Source organism: Podarcis gaigeae (genome assembly GCF_964106915.1).
Source record: "Podarcis gaigeae genome assembly, chromosome: 16".
Taxonomy (NCBI): Eukaryota; Metazoa; Chordata; class Lepidosauria; order Squamata; family Lacertidae; genus Podarcis; species Podarcis gaigeae.
In genome coordinates this window covers 895,165-913,110 of record NC_139693.1, presented here as the reverse complement: position 1 = coordinate 913,110, position 17,946 = coordinate 895,165, and the positions used below count along the sequence as shown (strand labels likewise).

The 17,946-nt window shown below is 46.9% G+C and overlaps 2 protein-coding genes across 2 annotated transcripts; both read right to left on the bottom strand.

Moving 5' to 3' along the window:
- Positions 1–62: 62 nt before the first annotated feature.
- On the bottom strand, positions 63–5,039 carry MRPL24 (mitochondrial ribosomal protein L24). The gene is made up of 6 exons (XM_083716225.1): positions 5,009–5,039; positions 3,621–3,808; positions 2,844–2,939; positions 2,387–2,490; positions 834–964; positions 63–579 (listed from the first exon to the last, which is right to left on the bottom strand). Exons 2-6 carry the CDS (start codon positions 3,801–3,803, stop codon positions 443–445), a joined length of 651 nt encoding a protein of 216 aa, XP_083572351.1. The 5' UTR covers positions 3,804–3,808; positions 5,009–5,039; the 3' UTR covers positions 63–442.
- A 3,778-nt stretch (positions 5,040–8,817) lies between these two features.
- On the bottom strand, positions 8,818–16,790 carry LOC310833379 (uncharacterized protein). The gene is made up of 6 exons (XM_083716091.1): positions 16,582–16,790; positions 14,302–14,325; positions 13,958–14,037; positions 12,544–12,603; positions 12,256–12,447; positions 8,818–9,207 (listed from the first exon to the last, which is right to left on the bottom strand). Exons 1-6 carry the CDS (start codon positions 16,773–16,775, stop codon positions 8,948–8,950), a joined length of 810 nt encoding a protein of 269 aa, XP_083572217.1. The 5' UTR covers positions 16,776–16,790; the 3' UTR covers positions 8,818–8,947.
- Positions 16,791–17,946: the final 1,156 nt, after the last annotated feature.

Here is a 17,946-nt window from a genome sequence, read left to right as displayed (position 1 = left end):
CTGCACACTCACAGGGTGCAATTCGGCACTTCTACGCATGCGTGACCGCCGAAACCCGGAAGTAACCCGAGGTATGACTGTACTATTTTATTCTTGACTATTACCTTTGTTTGATACAAGTTGCTTATCCCAAAGTCGTATCTTTTGTTGTGACCTTTCCCACCTTGATCAGATTGTTCCATAGACGTGTGACCTTTGCTTCTATGGCTTATAAACCGCCTCATGGGGGTAGCGATACAGATAGATGGTACAGTCAGACTTGCCAGAGGAGAACGGCCACCTCCGCCTCCACAGACACAAAGACACACTCAGATTGTGGTTTAGGGGGTCCTTTATCAGGAGGCAACAGCCCCCATCTCAGCCTCCTCCTCGATCTTCCCCCCAAAGCTGAGAGTCTTTTGGGGTCCAGGCAGTGGGGCACAGATCCGTGGGACAAAAGGCCTCAATACCAGTAGGACTTCCTGAAGCGGCGCGTCTCCACAATGCCCATGAGCTCCATGATCTCCTCCTGGAACGTCTTCAAGGAAGGGACATAGGTCTTCTCCAGGGCGTCCTCAACAGACGTGTCCTTGGGGCAGTCTTCAGCAACAAGGCAGGGGGGAAAGGGGGAGGAGAGAAAATGGGGTGCAGGAAATAAGGAGACTGAGTGTGTTTTTTTAATGCTATGGTGCAGGTTCTGTAAACCCGGAACCACGTTTCTAGTCCACATGGTGACAGAGGACAGCTCAGAACCAAGGCAGGGTCTGCCTGAGGCAACAGGCGGTCAGGATTCGCTTTTCCCCACGGAAATCCACTCTACGCCAACTCCACTCCCAAATTTAAGAGCCACTCACCTGTCCATTGTTCTGGGATGATGCCATCGTCTCTCTGCTCCAAGGGCTTCGGGATGATCCTGCCGGTCCGGAGGGATACGCGGACCCTCTCTCCTTCCTCCGTGTAGCGCCATTCCACCTCGGTGGGCAGCCTGGGGGGGGGGGCAAGGGCCAGACGAGAAGGGAGAGGGGGGCCCAGCGAGAGTCCGGCGGGGATGAGGAAGTGGGGTTTGGGGGGCGTGTTTGAAAGAAAGCTCAAGCTGAATTTCAGCATCTGCTAAAAACATTCTTGCTTAAGCCACCCAGATGCTTCGGAAGTTGGTGTGGGTTTTTTTGTAATTTTTTACAACTGAGCGACATACAGCTTTTATGAAATATAAATAACTAAACTTAGTCCGCGGATCAATCGTCAAACTGTTAAACAACAACAATACAAATATCAGTGCTTTTTTCTGGGGGTACTCATGGGTATGCAGTACTGGCACCCTTTTTCTAGAAGAAAAGCAATCATGATAATAATAATAGTTTTATTATTAATACCCTGCCCACCGGGCCGGGTTACATTTGATGCCTCACTTAAAAACACCAAAGTCTGCAGTCTCTGATTATATGGCTCAGAGGGGAAATAAGTCCCCAGGTGTTTGTTGTCGTAACAAAAAAGGAGAACAATCGATATTTCATTTACCTAGCAGGATTTAAAGACCTCTTAATCATCCTTAATCTCACCGGTTGGTTTACAAATAATATTAAATGTTCATTTTAAAAATCCTGAAACTTTCATTCTACAGCTTCCAGAGACAGACCTCTTATCTTTGGACACTTGAGAAATATATTTTTATGCCCCAACTTATTTCTGTGCTCTAACTTGTTCAAAACTGTTTTTAAGATTGAGTTTTAATCGCTGGAAACAGTCCTGGGACCTTGGGGTGAAAGCCAGTTTAATAATAATAATAATAATAATAATAATAATAATAATAATAATAATAATAATATAATACAACAAATTACGATGGAAAGCTAGAAAGGGTTTTCCTCTTCTCCAGCGAATGAACCTGCTGTTTAGAGGCTTTTAGAACATTCAGCAGTTTAAAAAAGCTCTTAAACAAACGAAGGGGAGCGTAACCTCTGGAAACAAATCCACGGTGCTTTCAGGGGGACGGCATTCGCCCCCCGCAGATCGTGGGATCACAGAACCATCGAGTTTGGAGGGACCCGAAGAGCCATCTAGTCTATGGGTAGGCAAACTAAGGCCGGGGGCCAGATCCGACCCAATCGCTTTCTAAATCCGACCTGCAGACAGTCCAGGAATCAGCATGTTTTTACATGAGCAGAATGTGTCCTTTTATTTAAAATGCATCTCTGGGTTATTTGTGGGGCATAGGAATTCCTTCATTTATTTCCCCCCCCCCCCAAAATATAGCCCAACCCCCACAAGGTCTAAGGGACAGTGGACCACCTGCTGAAAAAGTTTGCTGGCCCCTGAAGTCCAACCCTCGGCCACGCAGGGATCACAAGCAACGAATTCAGGAATGGCGATCAAGGGGCAAATTATTAGTATTGCCCTGCCCCCTTACCTGTCGGTGGGGTCGACCAGGGACACCCAGTTGATCAGCAGCGGACCCTCACTGGCCATGTACATCCCACCGTAGGCGCCGGACTTGCCTGTGTATCGGTAGTGCTGCCAGAAAGGGTGGGGAAGGAATAATAATAATAATAATAATTTATTATTTATATCCCACCCATCTGGCTGGGCTTCCCCAGCCACTCGGGCGGCTTCCAACAAATTAAAATACAATCGTCTATTAAACATTGAAACCTTCCCTAAAGAGGGTTGCCTTCAGATGTCTTCTAAAAGCCTGGTAGTAGTTGTTCTTTGACATCTGATAGGACGGTGTTCCACAGGGCAGGTGCCACCACCGAGAAGGCTGAGCCAAAGAGCACCTAAGGGTCTCAGGGTGCCAAAGCCCCCAGAACACCCCACTTCTCTCCTGGGGGGGAAAGCCCAAGGGCATCATCATCATCATCACTTACCACATTCAGGCCCTCCAGGACGACCCAGTTCCGCTCTCGGATCACCTGGGAGACCATCCCCTGCTTGCCCAAGTCCTTTCCCTTGAGGATCTGGACCTAAAAGGAAGAGAGAAAGGGATGGGGGTTGGAAGGGAAGACCCCCCGGTTGGGTCGGCGGCCCCGTTTGGGGGCAGGCAAGGGACCATCCAGGATCCTGACCCCCGGCCGGGAGGAGAGACCCGCCTGCCTTGCAGGAATGGCCAGTGGGCCAAGCTTGAAGGGCTGCAATAGTCTCTTCAGCCAGGCAGAGTTTTGCCATCTTATTTATTAGGATTATTGTTACCAGGCAGGTGCCCTTTGGAACTCCCTGCCTGTTGACGGCAGGCAGGCAGCTTCGCTGTATCCTTTTCAGTCCCTGCTAGAAAAACATTCTCGTTCAGGCATGATGGCTTAGCAAGCTGGTGTGAGTTTTAATTTGTTTTAACTTTTGGGACGTCTTAAATTATCGTTTCCAATTTTTTCTCCTTGCTAATTTTGTTGCCTTGCCTCTTTTTTTAGTAAACCATGTTGAGGTGGTTGTATTTACAACCCACCAGGGTATAAATTTTAGGAAATAAATATTCTCCATCTGTTGTCGGCTTTTCTCATAGAGTAACCCAAATCACCTCACTCTAAAAGCCCCAGGGAAGAGCTTTGCTCAGTGCCTAAAATCAGGTAAATGCGTCACCAGGGACGGGGGCGCTGCCAAAGCGAGTGGCACAGACAAAGCTGGTAGCTGAGAGCTGGGAGAGACCTCACCGTGTCGCCCTTGAAGAACTTCCAGTCCTCGTCTTTGATGGGCTCCACGGGGATCTTCTTCCGCCAGACCCACGGAGGGTTCTTGGCCTTGTCGGCGACTGAGCCGGGCCGGTTCATGCCATAGCGGTAGCCGGGGTGCGGCTTGAATTTCTCCGCCGCGGCAAGGAGGACGGAAAGCCTCATGGTCCCTGCGAGGAAAAGGAGGCTCAGTTTTATTGCACAGAGCCAAAGGCTGCCGCAACATACACAGAATCATTTAGCAATTAAAAGAAAATATACTGATAAAGAAGACAGCAAGAAAGGATTTAGTTATACTAGATCTAGGTTTCAAACTAGTGTTTGAAGGAAAAGTGAAACTACTGAAGGCCGCATACAGCATATTATTAGAATGGGAGACGAAAGCTGAAGAGGTAAAATCAGTTATGATTAAATGGGCACAAGATGTAGGTCACAAAATTATGATGGAAGATTGGGGAAAATTATGGAAAACTGACTTAAAATTTACAGATTGTTCCCTATTGAAGGAGAATTACATGAAGATGATGTACAGATGGTACACAACACCAGTGCAGTTAGGGAAAAATGTACAAAACTAGTTCAAATATATGTTGGAAGTGTAAGGAAAAGGAAGGGACATTTTATCATACGTGGTGGGATTGTAAGGTAATTAAAAAAATTTGGGAAATGATATACAACGAATTGAAGAAAATGTTCCATTTAACGTTTGTTAAAAAAACCCTGAAGCATTTTTATTAAAGATTGTAGGGAAAGATCTGCCAAAAAAGCTGAAAAACATCTTCATGTATGTGACAACGGCCGCGAGAGTTTTAATAGCACAAGGATGGAAGACTAAAGAAACACCAACTAAAGAATTATGGCAACAAAAATTGATGGACTATGCAGAACTGGCAAAACTGACATATAAGATACGGGACAAGGATAACTGTGACTTTAAAGATGAATGGGAACCCTTTACAAAGTATCTGAAGACGCAACAAAGTGAACTGGACTCCTTGGCAGGTTTTGAATAAACATGCACAAACTTTTTATTCATAATAATCAGCTAAATAGTTTGAAGATCTATACAACTGTGTAACATGCAGAAAACAGCATTTTTAGAGAAATCAAAGACTGGAACTGAGGGAAGTGGGAGGGTGGGGGGAGGGAGGAAAAATGGGGGGGAAGGATGATATGTTTTGGGATAATATGTCTTGTTATAATTTTGAATTAATTTTTTTTTAAAAAAAAGAAAATATACTGGATTAATGCAAAAAAAAACCCGAGGAAGGCAGCCCCCCTCCCGACCCCTTGCACCCCTGGCCTCGGCGCCCCCTCTGCGCCCCCCCCCCCCAATCCCTCCAGGCCACGCGCGCCCGCCCCTCGCTCACCTTCTGCCTCGCAGCCTCGCCGGGAAGACTGCGCACGCGCAAAAGGAGGCAACAAGGGGCGGGGCGGGGAGGGCAGGCGCGGTGCCTTCTGGGACTTGTAGTAATTCGGGAGGGAGGAAAATACATCAGCTGTTCGCCGAGGGAAGTCGAAGGAGCCAGATGCGCTTTGCATTTGGGAGGAGCAGATGGAGGTTTCTCTTACGGATGGCGTTTCGGGAGGCTCCTTTCTTTCTTTTTAATAAGATTTATTAATTTAACAATCAAATACAATCAAATGTCAAGAATGGACCCAAAAAGAAGAGGGGGAAAAAGATGAATTAATGGAACTATAAGAGAATTAGATGACAGGAAGGATCCGAAAACTGCGGGACCAGAGAGTCTCAGAGGACTGGAGTAAATATCTGAACTATTTGAGAAGCAATTGTAATAAACAGGCCACACTAGTAGGACTGCAATAATAATCATAATCATAATTTATTATTTATACCCCACCCACCTGGCTGGGTTTCCCCAGCCACTCTGGGCGGCTCCCAACGAAATATTAAAAACACAGCACAGCATTAAACATTAAAAACTTCCCTAAAGACGGCTGCCTTCAGATGTCTTCAAAAAGTCAGATAGTGGTTTATTTCCTTGACATTTGGTGGGAGGGCGTTCCACAGGGAGGGCGCCACCACCGAGAAGGCCCTCTGCCTGGTTCCCTGTAACTTGGCTTCTCACAGTAAGGGAACCGCCAGAATTCCCTCGGCACTGGACCTCAGGTAGAACGATGGGGGTGGAGACGCTCCTACAGGTATACTTTTTTTTTTTTAATAATTATTTTATTAATATTTTTAAATAAAAATGCAAAGATAAGAAACAGTATAACATATATCATAACATACTTTCTTAACATCTTTGGACTCCCTCACACCTCCCGCTCCCATTTGCATCATTGTCAATTCTTGCCCGCAATTTATCATCTTGTTTACACTCTTGTGTCAGGTTCATTTAAATATAATCTGTTAGTTCTCCAATAGGTTTATAATTTTTCCTCAAACTTACTTATCATCTTAATTCCATCTAGTTTAGTGGTGCACAATTATTTATGATCTAGCATCCTTTCTTAACATTCAACCAAATTACAATATTTTTTTAAATAAGTCTTTAATTTCTTCCAATCTTCTTCGACCCTCTCCTCTCCCAGGTCTCGGATTCTGCCAGTCATCTCGGCTAGTTCCATATAGTCCATCAGTTGCATCTGCCACTCTTCCAGCGTGGGTAGATCTTGAGTTTTCCAATTCTTAGCGATGAGTATCCTTGCTGCCGTTGTTGCGTACATGAAAAATGTTCGGTCCTTCTTTAACACCTTCTGACCGACAATGCCCAAAAGGAAGGCCTCTGGTTTCTTAGTGAAGGTATACTTAAATACCTTTTTCAGCTCATTATATATCATTTCCCAGAAGGCCTTCACCCTAGGGCAGGTCCACCAGAGGTGAAAGAATGTTCCTTCATTTTCTTTACATTTCCAACATTTATTATCAGACAAATGGTATATCTTGGCAAGTTTAACTGGGGTCATGTACCATCTATATATCATTTTCATTACATTTTCCTTCAAAGCGTTACATGCAGTGAAGTTCAACCCAGTGGTCCACAACCTTTCCCAGTCCTCAAACATGATATTATAACCAATGTCCTGAGCCCACTTTATCATAGCTGATTTAACCATTTCATCTTGTGTGTTCCATTTTAACAGCAAGTTATACATTCTTGAGAGTACCTTAGTCTTTGGTTCTAACAATTCTGTTTCCAACTTCGATTTCTCCACCTGGAACCCTAACTTTTTGTCATTTTTAAAGACTTCTTTAATCTGAGCATAATGTAACCAGTCTCACACTTTATCCTTCATTTTCTCCAAACTCTGCAATTTCCAATTGTCTCCATCTTTTTCTAATATTTCCCAATATTTTGGCCGCTCCTACAGGTATACTGGGCCTTTGAGGCCGTTTAGGGCTTTAAAGGTCAGCACCAACACTTTGAATTGTGCTCGGAAACGTACTGGGAGCCAATGTAGGTCTTTCAAGACCGGTGTTATGTGGTCTCAGTGGCTGCCCCCAGTCACCAGTCTAGCTGCCGCATTCTGGATTAATTGCAGTTTCCGGGTCACCTTCAAAGGTAGCCCCACGTAGAGTGCATGACAGTAGTCCAAGCGGGAGATGACCAGAGCATGCACCACTCTGGCGAGACCGTCCGCCGGCAGGGAGGGTCTCATCCTGCATACCAGGTGGAGCCGGTAAACAGCTGCCCTGGACACAGAATTGACCTGCGCCTCCATGGACAGCTGTGAGTCCAAAATGACTCCCAGGCTGCGCTCCTGGTCCTTCAGGGGCACAGTGACCCCATTCAGGACCAGAGAAGTCTCCACACCTGCCCGCCTCCTGTCCCCCAAAACAGTACTTCTGTCTTGTCAGGATTCAATCTCAATCTGTTAGCCGCCATCCATCCTCCAACCGCCTCCAGACACTCACACAGGACCTTCACCATCTTCACTGGTTCCGATTTGAAAGAGAGGGGTATCATCCACTGGGTATCATGCACAGATGGAGGATTCTTTTACAGATGGTGTTTTGTGAGGTTCCTTTCTTTTTAATAAGCTTTATTAATTGAACAATCAAATGTCAATAATGAACCCAAAAAGAAGAGGGGGGAAAAGGCAGATGAAAATAATGGACTATGCAGAATTAGATAAGATGACAGGAAGGATCCAAAACCTGTGGGACCAGAGAGTCTCAGAGGACTGGAGTAAATATCTGAACTATTTGAAAAGCAATTGTGATAAACAGATTACGCTAGGAGGACTGCAAGAAGTTCTGTAAGGAGGACTATGCGAAATGTTGCAGAGAAGATTATGAAGAGAATTGTTAGTTAAAGATGATTAAAAGTAATAAGCAATTAAGAAATGTAGTGATAAAGACTGAAAACTCTTCAGGTACCAAAAAGAATGGAGTAAATTTATGGTCTATATAAGTGAGAACTGTAGAAATTTGAAGACATTAGCAGGACTGAAATAAATCTTACGTCACGGTTTAGTCTTTTACTAATGAAACTGTGAATTAAGGATTGGAATAAGAAAACCTGCGGAAGGGAAGGAGGGAAGTCAGTGGCTCTATGGAGCATAAAGTAAGATAGATTTGATATATTTGTTTGTTGGTGTATCTAAAATGAAACTTAATAAACAGCATATTCAAAAAAAGAAAAATCTTCAGATATGGTGTGTGTGTGTGTGTGTGTATATATATATATATATATATATATATATATGCAGGTTTTGGTGTCCTCGGGTGTCTTCCCGTGTAAAAGTTGGGGTGTCTAGGCGACGTTTCGACGAGGTCTCACTCGTCATCTTCAGAGACCTCGTCGAAACGTCGCCTAGACACCCCAACTTTTACACGGGAAGACACCCGAGGACACCAAAACCTGCATTCCTGTACCCGTGAAAATCTACGAAAGCAAATATATATATATATATATATATATATGAGAGAATCAAAGGCTGGGTGCCCTCCCAGCCGCAGAGACGCCCTCCCACGGATCTGGCGTGTGACGCCTGGAGGCTCACCCGGCGTGGCTCTTGTGCTAGAACAAGGTTAAGGCTGCTTAGAGCCACAGAATTGTCAGAAGGGACCCCCAAGGGCCATCTAGTCTGACCCCACGCAATGCAGGTATCGCCGCCTGAGAAGTGGCTACCCAACCAGTGTATTGATTGCTCACATGGTATTTCACCTTTTTTTGGGGGGGGGGGTCGTCTGCAAACTGACCTTGGGAAGTTTATTCAAGATACATATTTATTAAATAAAAAAATAAAGGCCTTTATTTTGTTGTTTTCAGGAAGCCCCCCCCCCCAGCTGGTGGAATGGTGGGCTGGGTCCGCCTGCTTCCATCTCTGGCTTGGCATCTTCACCAGCTGCCCTCTGCTCCACCTCCAGGCTGGGGGGGCACCGGAAGGGGCGCCCAGGCCGGGGGGCTCTCCTCGCCCTCCCCTCCTCCTTCCTTGGGGGGCTCCTTCTCGTCCTCCTCCAACTCCAGCTCATGGGGGGGCACGCGGATGCCCAGCTTGGCTTCCACCTTCCAGAGCCGGCCCTGGACCTCCTGCAGGTTCTCCTTCAAGGTCTTGACGGACTTCAGGCAGTCGTGGCAGCTGTGGAGGTCCTTTTTCCCTGCAGGGAGAGGCGCAGCGTTCAGGGAGGGGCAGATCCTGCGCCCCATTTGCTGCAAACAGAACAGGAGGAACATTGACAGCGGGGGGGGGGGGAGAGGGTTGCGTCATTTTGCAAAAAGCAAGATGAATTTTAAAAAATAATAATAATAATAATAATTTTATTTATACCCCGCCCTTCCCGGTTCAAAAACCGGGCTCAGGGCGGCTAACAATATATTTAAAACAATTATAAAAGCAGCATAAAATACAGTACAGTGGTACCTCAGGTTAAGTATGCGGATGATACCCAGCTCTACCTCTCTTTCAAATCAGAACCAGTGAGGGCGGTGAAGGTCCTGTGTGAGTGTCTGGAGGCGGTTGGAGGATGGATGGCGGCTAACAGATTGAGGTTGAATCCTGACAAGACAGAAGTACTGTTTTTGGGGGCGGACAGGAGGCGGGCAGGTGTGGAGGATTCCCTGGTCCTGAATGGGGTAACTGTGCCCCTGAAGGACCAGGTGTGCAGCCTGGGAGTCATTTTGGACTCACAGCTGTCCATGGAGGCGCAGGTCAATTCTGTGTCCAGGGCAGCTGTTTACCAGCTCCACCTGGTACGCAGGATGAGACCCTCCCTGTCTACAGGCTGTCTCGCCAGAGTGGTGCATGCTCTGGTTATCTCTCGCTTGGACTACTGCAATGCGCTCTACGTGGGGCTACCTTTGAAGGTGACCCGGAAACTACAACTAATCCAGAATGCGGCAGCTAGACTGGTGACTGGGAGCGGCTGTCGAGACCACATAACACCGGTCTTGAAAGACCTACATTGGCTCCCAGTATGTTTCCGAGCACAATTCAAACTGTTGGTGCTGACCTTTAAAGCCCTAAACGGCCTCGGTCCAGTATACCTGAAGGAGCGTCTCCACCCCCACCATTCTGCCCGGACGCTGAGGTCCAGCGCCGAGGGCCTTCTGGCGGTCCCCTCATTGCGAGAAGCAAAGCTACAGGGAACCAGGCAGAGGGCCTACTCAGTGGTGGCGCCTGCCCTGTGGAATGCCCTCCCACCAGATGTCAAAGAGATAAACAACTACCTGACATTCAGAAGACATCTTAAGGCAGCCCTGTTCAGGGAAGTTCTTAACGTGTGATATTTTACTGTATTTTTGGTTTCTATGGAAGCCGCCCAGAGTGGCTGGGGAGGCCCAGCCAGTTGGGCGTGGTATAAATAATAAAGTAGTAGTTACAGATAGGTAGCCGTGTTGGTCTGCCATAGTCAAAACAAAAAAAATTCCTTCCAGTAGCACCTTAAAGACCAACTAAGTCAGTTCTTGGTATGAGCTTTCGTGTGCATGCACACTTCTTCAGATACCAGATATCTGAAGAAGTGTGCATGCACACGAAAGCTCATACCAAGAACTGACTTAGTTGGTCTTTAAGGTGCTACTGGAAGGATTTTTTTTTGTTTAAAGTAGTAGTAGTAGTAGTAGTAGTAGTAGTAGTAGTAGTACTTAATTTGTTCCGGAGGTCTGTACTTAACCTGAAACTGTTCTTAACCTGAAGCACCACTTTAGCTAATGGGGCCTCCCGCTGCCACCGTGCCGCCGGAGCACGATTTCTGTTCTCATCCTGAAGCAAAGTTCTTAACTCAAGATACTATTTCTGGGTTAACGGAGTCTGCAATCTGAAGCGTATGTAACCTGAAGCGTATGTAACCTGAAGCGTATGTAACTTGAAGCGTATGTAACCTGAGGTACCACTGTATAAAAACATGAATAACCATAAAAATCAAAAATCAGTTAGATAATCCCCAGGGCTAGCTGGCTGAATTGGTCCTACTTGGGCCAGTGAGGAGACCAGGGGAGAATTAGCTGTGGGTCTAAGAGCGGGTGAGGGAAGGGAAGGGGAATAAAAGATCAGGCTGAATTCAAATTAAAGGCCAGGCGGAATAGCTCTGTCTTACAGGCCCTGCGGAAGGAGGTTAAATCCTGCAGGGCCCTGGTCTCATGGGACAGAGCATTCCACCAGGTCGGAGCCACCACTGAGAAGGCCCTGGTACTGGTGGAAAATAGTCTGACATTCTCAGGGACCTCTAAACTATGGTTATTCATGGACCTTAAGGTCCTCTGTGGGGCAGACCAGGAGAGGCGGTCCTGTAGGTACGAGGGCCCTAAGCCAAAAAAAAAAGAGCCCCATTTGCTATTTTTATAGAATTGTAAGGGACCCCAGCAGGTCATGTAAACCCACCCTCTGCAATGCAAGGATCACAGCAAAACAATCCCTGACAATTGGCTACCCAGCCTCCGTGTGAGTTGCTCTAGTCTCACTTGAGACCCTGGGAGGGGCAAGGCAGGGCACCGAAGCCCCCACAGACATACATCTATTGCCCTTCTGTGGCTCCTGAGGTTTCGGCAGCTGTTGTCTCCCCCCCCCAGAACCCCCCCCCCCAGATCTTTGCAGCTTCCTTAAGGACTAGCATCTTGTATGCTCTAGTGATCTCCCGCTTGGACTACTGCAATGCGCTCTACGTGGGGCTACCTTTGAAGGTGACCCGGAAACTACAACTAACTCAGAATGCGGCAGCTAGACTGGAGACTGGGAAGGGCCGCCGAGACCATATAACATCAGTTCTGAAAGACCTACATTGGCTCCCAGGACGTTTTGTTCCCTGTGAGAAGTGAGGTTGCAGGGAACTAGGCAGAGGGCCTTCTCGGTGCTGGCACCCATCCTGTGGAACAGCCTCCCACCAGATGTCAAAGAGAAAAACAACTACCAGACTTTTAGAAGACATCTGAAGGCAGCTCTGTTTAGGGAAGCTTTTAATGTTTAATTATTAGTGTATTTTAATATTCTATTGGAAGCCACCCAGAGTGTCTGGGGAAACCAAGCCAGATGCCCGGGGTACAAATAATATATTATTATTATTATTATTATTATTATTATTATTATTATTATTACGGAAGTAGAGTTGCTCCAGGAAGCTGGAGCAGACCCTTCTTCCTGAGGAGGAGGAGGAAGGCACAGGGATCTTGTTGAGGGGCGCAGGGGGAGCGCCCCACCCTCCCCGACTTACGCTCCCGGCGGTGGCGAGACTGACGCTCCTGTGCTGCCCCCAGCTCTTGAATGAAGCCCAGAATCTCATGATGGGGAATCGGGAAACTCGGAGCAGGTTGGGAAGAGGGTGGCTGGGCTTCTGCGGGTGGTTCCTTGGAGGGGAGGGTCCCCAGGGGCTGGGGGGCCTTGGCAGGGCTTTCCAGATCGTCACCTAAAAGAGAAACCCGGCAGGGCAGGAATCAAAGGGTGGCCGGCTGCTCCCAACCCCCCTCTGTCCCCCACCCACCCTCCCTCTCTCTGGGCTTACCATCCTCATCTGCCCCGTCTGACTTGGGCTCAGCTCTGGGCACCCGTCGAGGAGGACAGCCTGGAAAAGAAAACAACAGACCCTCCAAGTCTCCCTATTTTCTAGGGACAGTCCCAGATTTACAGATGCCGCCCCAGTTTCTCATTTGATCCTGGAACGTCTCGCTTTTTCTGAGGACGTCCCTGTTGTCATCAGAGAAGTGCTGGTGTGGTATGCAGTGAAAGAACAAAATTAAGGTCTTATATATATGATAAATGTTCATAAATGTACCAACCAAGCACAAACATAGACCGCCCTGAAACCATTTTGACTCCCAAACGGACCAAATGTTTTCTCTGCAAGGAGGGAGGGCAGGAATTGGGAAATCACCATCTCAAAGGAACGGGCAGACTAGCAGGAAAGGCAATCAGATAAGGCATTTTCAGATAAGCTGGCAGACAGGAGATAAACAAAGCACTCAGATTTCTGTTGTAGACCGCCCTTTCTGTGATGTAGGTATGATGTATGGAGGGGTATTGAGATCCAGGGCGGGCAATTTAAAATATCTTTATAAGGGTGGGCACACCTGGGTTCTGAGTCCTCCCTCTCCTGCGTGTGAGGGGAGCACCCTGTTGCAACAGATCAATAATGTTATGTACTGAGTTGAATAGGATCCAAACTGCAGCAGTCTGATTGGTCCTAGAACAATAGGCTCCAAAAGGCAGCAGTCTGATTGGTCCTAGAACAATAGGATTCAGAATGCAGCAGTCTGATTGGTCCCAGAACAATGCAGCAGTATGATTGGTTAGCAGGAACCACCCAATCATGCTCCAGATAGAAGTGAATCCACAACCTGATTGGCTTACAGTAGAATTCTGGAATTAGCCAATCATGTGCATCCCATTGTGTAAATAATGTATATAAAGCAGATACTTTGAGGGGACATTCATTCATTCCTCCTCACCACTATGAGCTGAATAAAGAGCATGAAATCACTTTGCGACTCTGAGTATATTTCAAATAAAGATCTGGCTTACTAGCTGCTTTGCTTCTCAATATTCTCTGGTTGGCCTCTGTTATTTCCACGACTGATGGAGATCCTGCAAAGGACTCTATGAGGGCTCTTGTTTATTACAGCAGTAAGGGAGAAGGTTCTCCTGGGCCATCGCCCCCAACGGAGATCCAAGGAGGGGCTGAAGTAAAGCATCACCTGTGTTTGCAGGTGAGCCTCCATCCCACCCACCTGTCTGCCAAGGCCTTTCTCCTTCGGCCACCTCGTCCGCCAGGCTCCTCTCTCCTGGGGTCTGCGCCAGCGCCCAGCCTGACTTCCACAGGAAGCCTTGCCCAGGTGCCCCGATCCGGGGCAGGCAGTTCTCCAGAGAGCAAACCCTTGGGGGGCTTTTGAGCCCCCACCCACCCCAGACCCGCTCCTCACCTTCTCCGACAGCCGCCTCCTTTGGCCCACCGTCCTGCTTCCCCTTCTCTCGTTTTCCCTCCTCCCTGATTTCTGACAGCCTGGGAGGAAGAGCAGGAATCTTCATGGCAGCGAATATTCGCACAGTAATTCTATTTCATTCATTTATTTCTTTATTGCACTGATGTGTGTTTCTTCCCCTCTAAGAGAGCCACTGAATCCTGGGGAGCTTTTCAGAGGGTTCCCACTCCAGCTCCAAATGCAGCCCCAACCACACGGTCTCTCTCGCCTCCCCCCCCCCATCCTTGGCCCAACAGAGCCAAGGGGTCCCAAGTCGAGGGTCCCAGAGACGCCCACCTCCTCACCTGTGGTCTTCCTCGTAGCGGGATCTGGAAGAGGAAAAGGAGACGGATCAGACAGGCCCTTCCAAAAGGATCCCAGTGAACTAGCTGACCCACAGTTGGGTCATGTGGGGGGTTGCCAAGGCAGGCTCAGAAGCAGGAGTCTCCCCTGCAGGGTTAGGGTTAGCACCCAAGTGGGAACAGGGTTATTATTACATTACTATTATTATTATTATTATTATTCATCTCCTGCCTTTTTCCTGGAGTGGGACTCAAGGCAACTTACACAACTCCAAACGGACAAAATACGTATGAAATGCAATTGTTAAAAAGCAAACTCCCAACAGGATTCAAATTGTGTTAGAATGTGTTGGAATGAAGTTATATGGCTTTAGCAGAGATGCTATAAAGAATGAAGTAAAAATAGATTGTTAATGGGCTAAAGGGGGAAAAGTAAGGTTAGATTGTGTCAAGACAAATTATAGGACGAAAACTGAGAAAGATGGAAAGGATTTGCTGAAATAGCTAATTGAACTAGAATACAAAAAAGGGAGGTGTGAGGAGGTCAAGGAAACAAGCAAATGAAAGATAAGTTATGGGAATATTCGATGTGTTTTTAATTGTTTTTGTTTTAAGATAAGTAGTGTTTTCTGTTTTTTTTTCTTTATTGTAATGTATGGTTTTGTTTTGTTTAACTTTGCTTTTTCTTTCTTTCTTTCTTTCTGTAATCCTTAAACCTTTAATAAATATTACTTTTTAAAAAAAAAAAGTGTTAGAATGGATTTATTGGAGGCTGGTGGACTTTCCTTCCCTGGAGGATTTTAAGCAGAGGTTGGGACCATAGCTGTCAACGTTTCCCTTTTTTAAAGGGAAATTCCCTTATTCCGAATAGGATTCCTCACGAGAAAAGGGAAAAGTTGACAGCTATGGTTGGGACTCCTGTGCTTCCTGCACTGCAGCGGGTTGGACTAGATGACCGCTGGAGGTCTCCTCCAACTTTACAGTTTTGAGACACGCTAATGCATTGCAGGAAGCTTCATCCAGCCTGAGGGCTGCATTACTTTCTGGACTCCCTTCTGAGGGCCGCATGCTGGTGGTGGGCTGGGCCAGGGGTGGAAGTGGGCGGAGTAACCAACATTCACTTTTACCTTTGTACACACACAAACACCTCTTTTTGATCCAGGCAAGCAAAAGGCAGGATCAGACCCATTCCCAGACAGTGTGCAAAGCAGGGCAGGCGAGGAGTGTAGCTCAGGAAGAGGTCTGGAGGGCCACACTGATCCCCCCACACCCAAAGCCAGAGGTTTGCATTGGTGCAATTATTATTATTATTATTATTATTATTATTATTATTATTATTTGTTATTTATTATTTATACCCCGCCCATCTGGCCGGGTTTTCCCAGCCACTCTGGGCAGCTTCCAACAGAATCTTAAAATACAATAATGTATCAAACATCACCTTGCCAACAAAGGTCCTTATAGTTAAAGCTCTGGTTTTCCCAGTAGTGATGTATGGAAGTGAGAGGTGGACCATAAAGAAGGCTGATCGCCGAAGAATTGATGCTTTTGAATTATGGTGCTGGAGGAGACTCTTGAGAGTCCCATGGACTGTAAGAAGATCCAACCTCTCCATTCTGAAGGAAATCAGCCCTGAGTGCTCACTGGAAGGACAGATAGTGAAGCTGAGGCTCCAGTACTTTGGCCACCTCATGAGAAGAGAAGACTCCCTGGAGAAGACCCTGATGTTGGGAAAGATGGAGGGCACAAGGAGAAGGGGACGGCAGAGGACGAGATGGTTGGATAGTGTTTTCGAGGTTACCAGCATGAGTTTGACCAAACTGCGGGAGGCAGTGGAGGACAGAGGTGCCTGGCGTTCTCTGGTCCATGGGGTCACGAAGAGTCGGACACGACTAAACGACTAAACAACAACAACAAAATCAAACATTAAAAGCTTCCCTAAAGAGGGCTGCCTTCAGATGTCTTCTAAAAGTCTGGTAGTTGTTCTTCTCTTTGACATCTGGTGGGAGGGCGTTCCACAGGCCAGGTGCCACCACCAAGAAGGCCCTCTGCCTGGTTCCCTGCAACTTGGCTTCTCGCAGGGAGGGAACCGCCAGAAGGCCCCTGGACCTCAGTGTCTGGGCAGAACAATGGGGGTGGAGACGCTCCTTCGGGTATACAGGACCTGAAGCAAAAGCGTGCAAAAGCAATCAAGCTGAGCTGGGAACCAGAATGAACCCCGAGAACGGACCACAGCAACACCTCGGCTTGAGGACCATTCCTGATGCTTCTCCTGGGCTTTACCTGCGGCAGCGGTGGTTGCAGGAGAACCAGCACTTCATCGCGCAACGGAGGAGGAGAGCAGAGGAAATCATCCTGGAATCCTCGTGGATCTCCGGGGAACCGAGAGTGCCAGAATCTGTGGCCAGTTGTGAGGTCACCACCTGGTCAATCGTGGGCCACAGAAGCTGCGGCTTGAACCCATCACGCAGTGCCATATGTGGTGGGACTGTAGCATAGCTGTCAACCTTCCCTTTTTTTTGCAGGAAATTCCCTTATTCCAGCGCCGCTGCTATCCCAGATTGTTAGATATCCCATAGACTATCCCAGGGACAGGTGAGGCTGCTGATCCCTTATTTTCAAATCTGAAAGTTGACAGCTATGGACTGTAGTAAAATTTAAAAATTCTGGGAAATTATATACAATGAGTTGAAGAAAATGTTCCAATTAACATTTGTAAAAAAAAGCCTGAAGCTTTCTTTTTAGGGATTGTGGAGAAAGACCTGCCAAGGAAACTGAAAAACATTTTCATATATGCAGCAACGGCAGCAAGAGTCTTAATAGTACAAGGATGGAAGAACGAGGAAATCCCGACTAAAGGACTGTGGCAAGAGAAACCGATGGACTACGCGGAATTGGCAAAATTGACACACAAACTACATGATAAGGACAACTGTGATTTTAAAGAAGAATGGGAACCTTTTACAAAGTACTTAAAGAAACAACAAAATGAACTGGACTCCTTGGCAGGTTTTGAATAAACATTCACAAACTCTTTATTGGTAATATACAGATAGATTAATTAAGGATCCTTACAATTTTATAACATGCAGAGAATAATATGTGCTGAAAAACCAGAGAGAGGAGCTGAGGGAAGTCTGGGGGTGGGTGGGAGGTGGGGTTCTTTTGGGGGGAGGGGGGAAATGGGGAGGGGGAAAATGAGGATGATGTATTTTTGATAAATTGTTATGTTGAAATTCTTATTAAAAAAATTCAAAAAAGCTGGTTCCTGAAGTAGGAAGGACTTGTCACAATATGTTCACTCACATCTATTTTTTGATGAGGACCATAAAATAGCTGCTATTGGGTGAAATATCCAAAAGTCAAGTTAGGGTGTTTTCAGGGCTTTCCCCCCCAGCCAGAATTCGCCAGAACTCAGCTCCAGCACCTCTCAGGTGGGCGCCATTGCCATTATAAGAGACCAAAGGGGAAGTTCATGGTGAGTTCTGGCACCTCTTTTTCTTGTAAAATAACACTGGATGTTTTCAAGGCAGAGAAAAAAGTTTCTCTTGATTATAAAGGTTCCTGAATCCTCGAGGGGACATCACAGCCTGCTGTTTCCTCTCTTCGCCACAGTGAGGCGCTGCCGCCTCAAGCACAAATTGCCAT

Bases quoted from the DNA above. Each gene is read 5' to 3' on its own strand.
- LOC310833379 (XM_083716091.1), bottom strand. From the start codon at position 16,775: ATGGCACTGCGTGATGGGTTCAAGCCGCAGCTTCTGTGGCCCACGATT. The intron at 14,326-16,581 runs GTAAAGCCCAGG...TTCCTCTTCCAG, and splicing joins TGCAACCACCGCTGCCGCAG to ATCCCGCTACGAGGAAGACC. The intron at 12,448-12,543 runs GTAAGCCCAGAG...TTTCTCTTTTAG, and splicing joins AGACGGGGCAGATGAGGATG to GTGACGATCTGGAAAGCCCT.
- MRPL24 (XM_083716225.1), bottom strand. From the start codon at position 3,803: ATGAGGCTTTCCGTCCTCCTTGCCGCGGCGGAGAAATTCAAGCCGCAC. The intron at 2,491-2,843 runs GTAAGTGATGAT...CCTTTCTGGCAG, and splicing joins TCCTGGAGGGCCTGAATGTG to CACTACCGATACACAGGCAA. The intron at 965-2,386 runs GTAAGGGGGCAG...CCCCCCCCCCAG, and splicing joins CTGGTCGACCCCACCGACAG to GCTGCCCACCGAGGTGGAAT.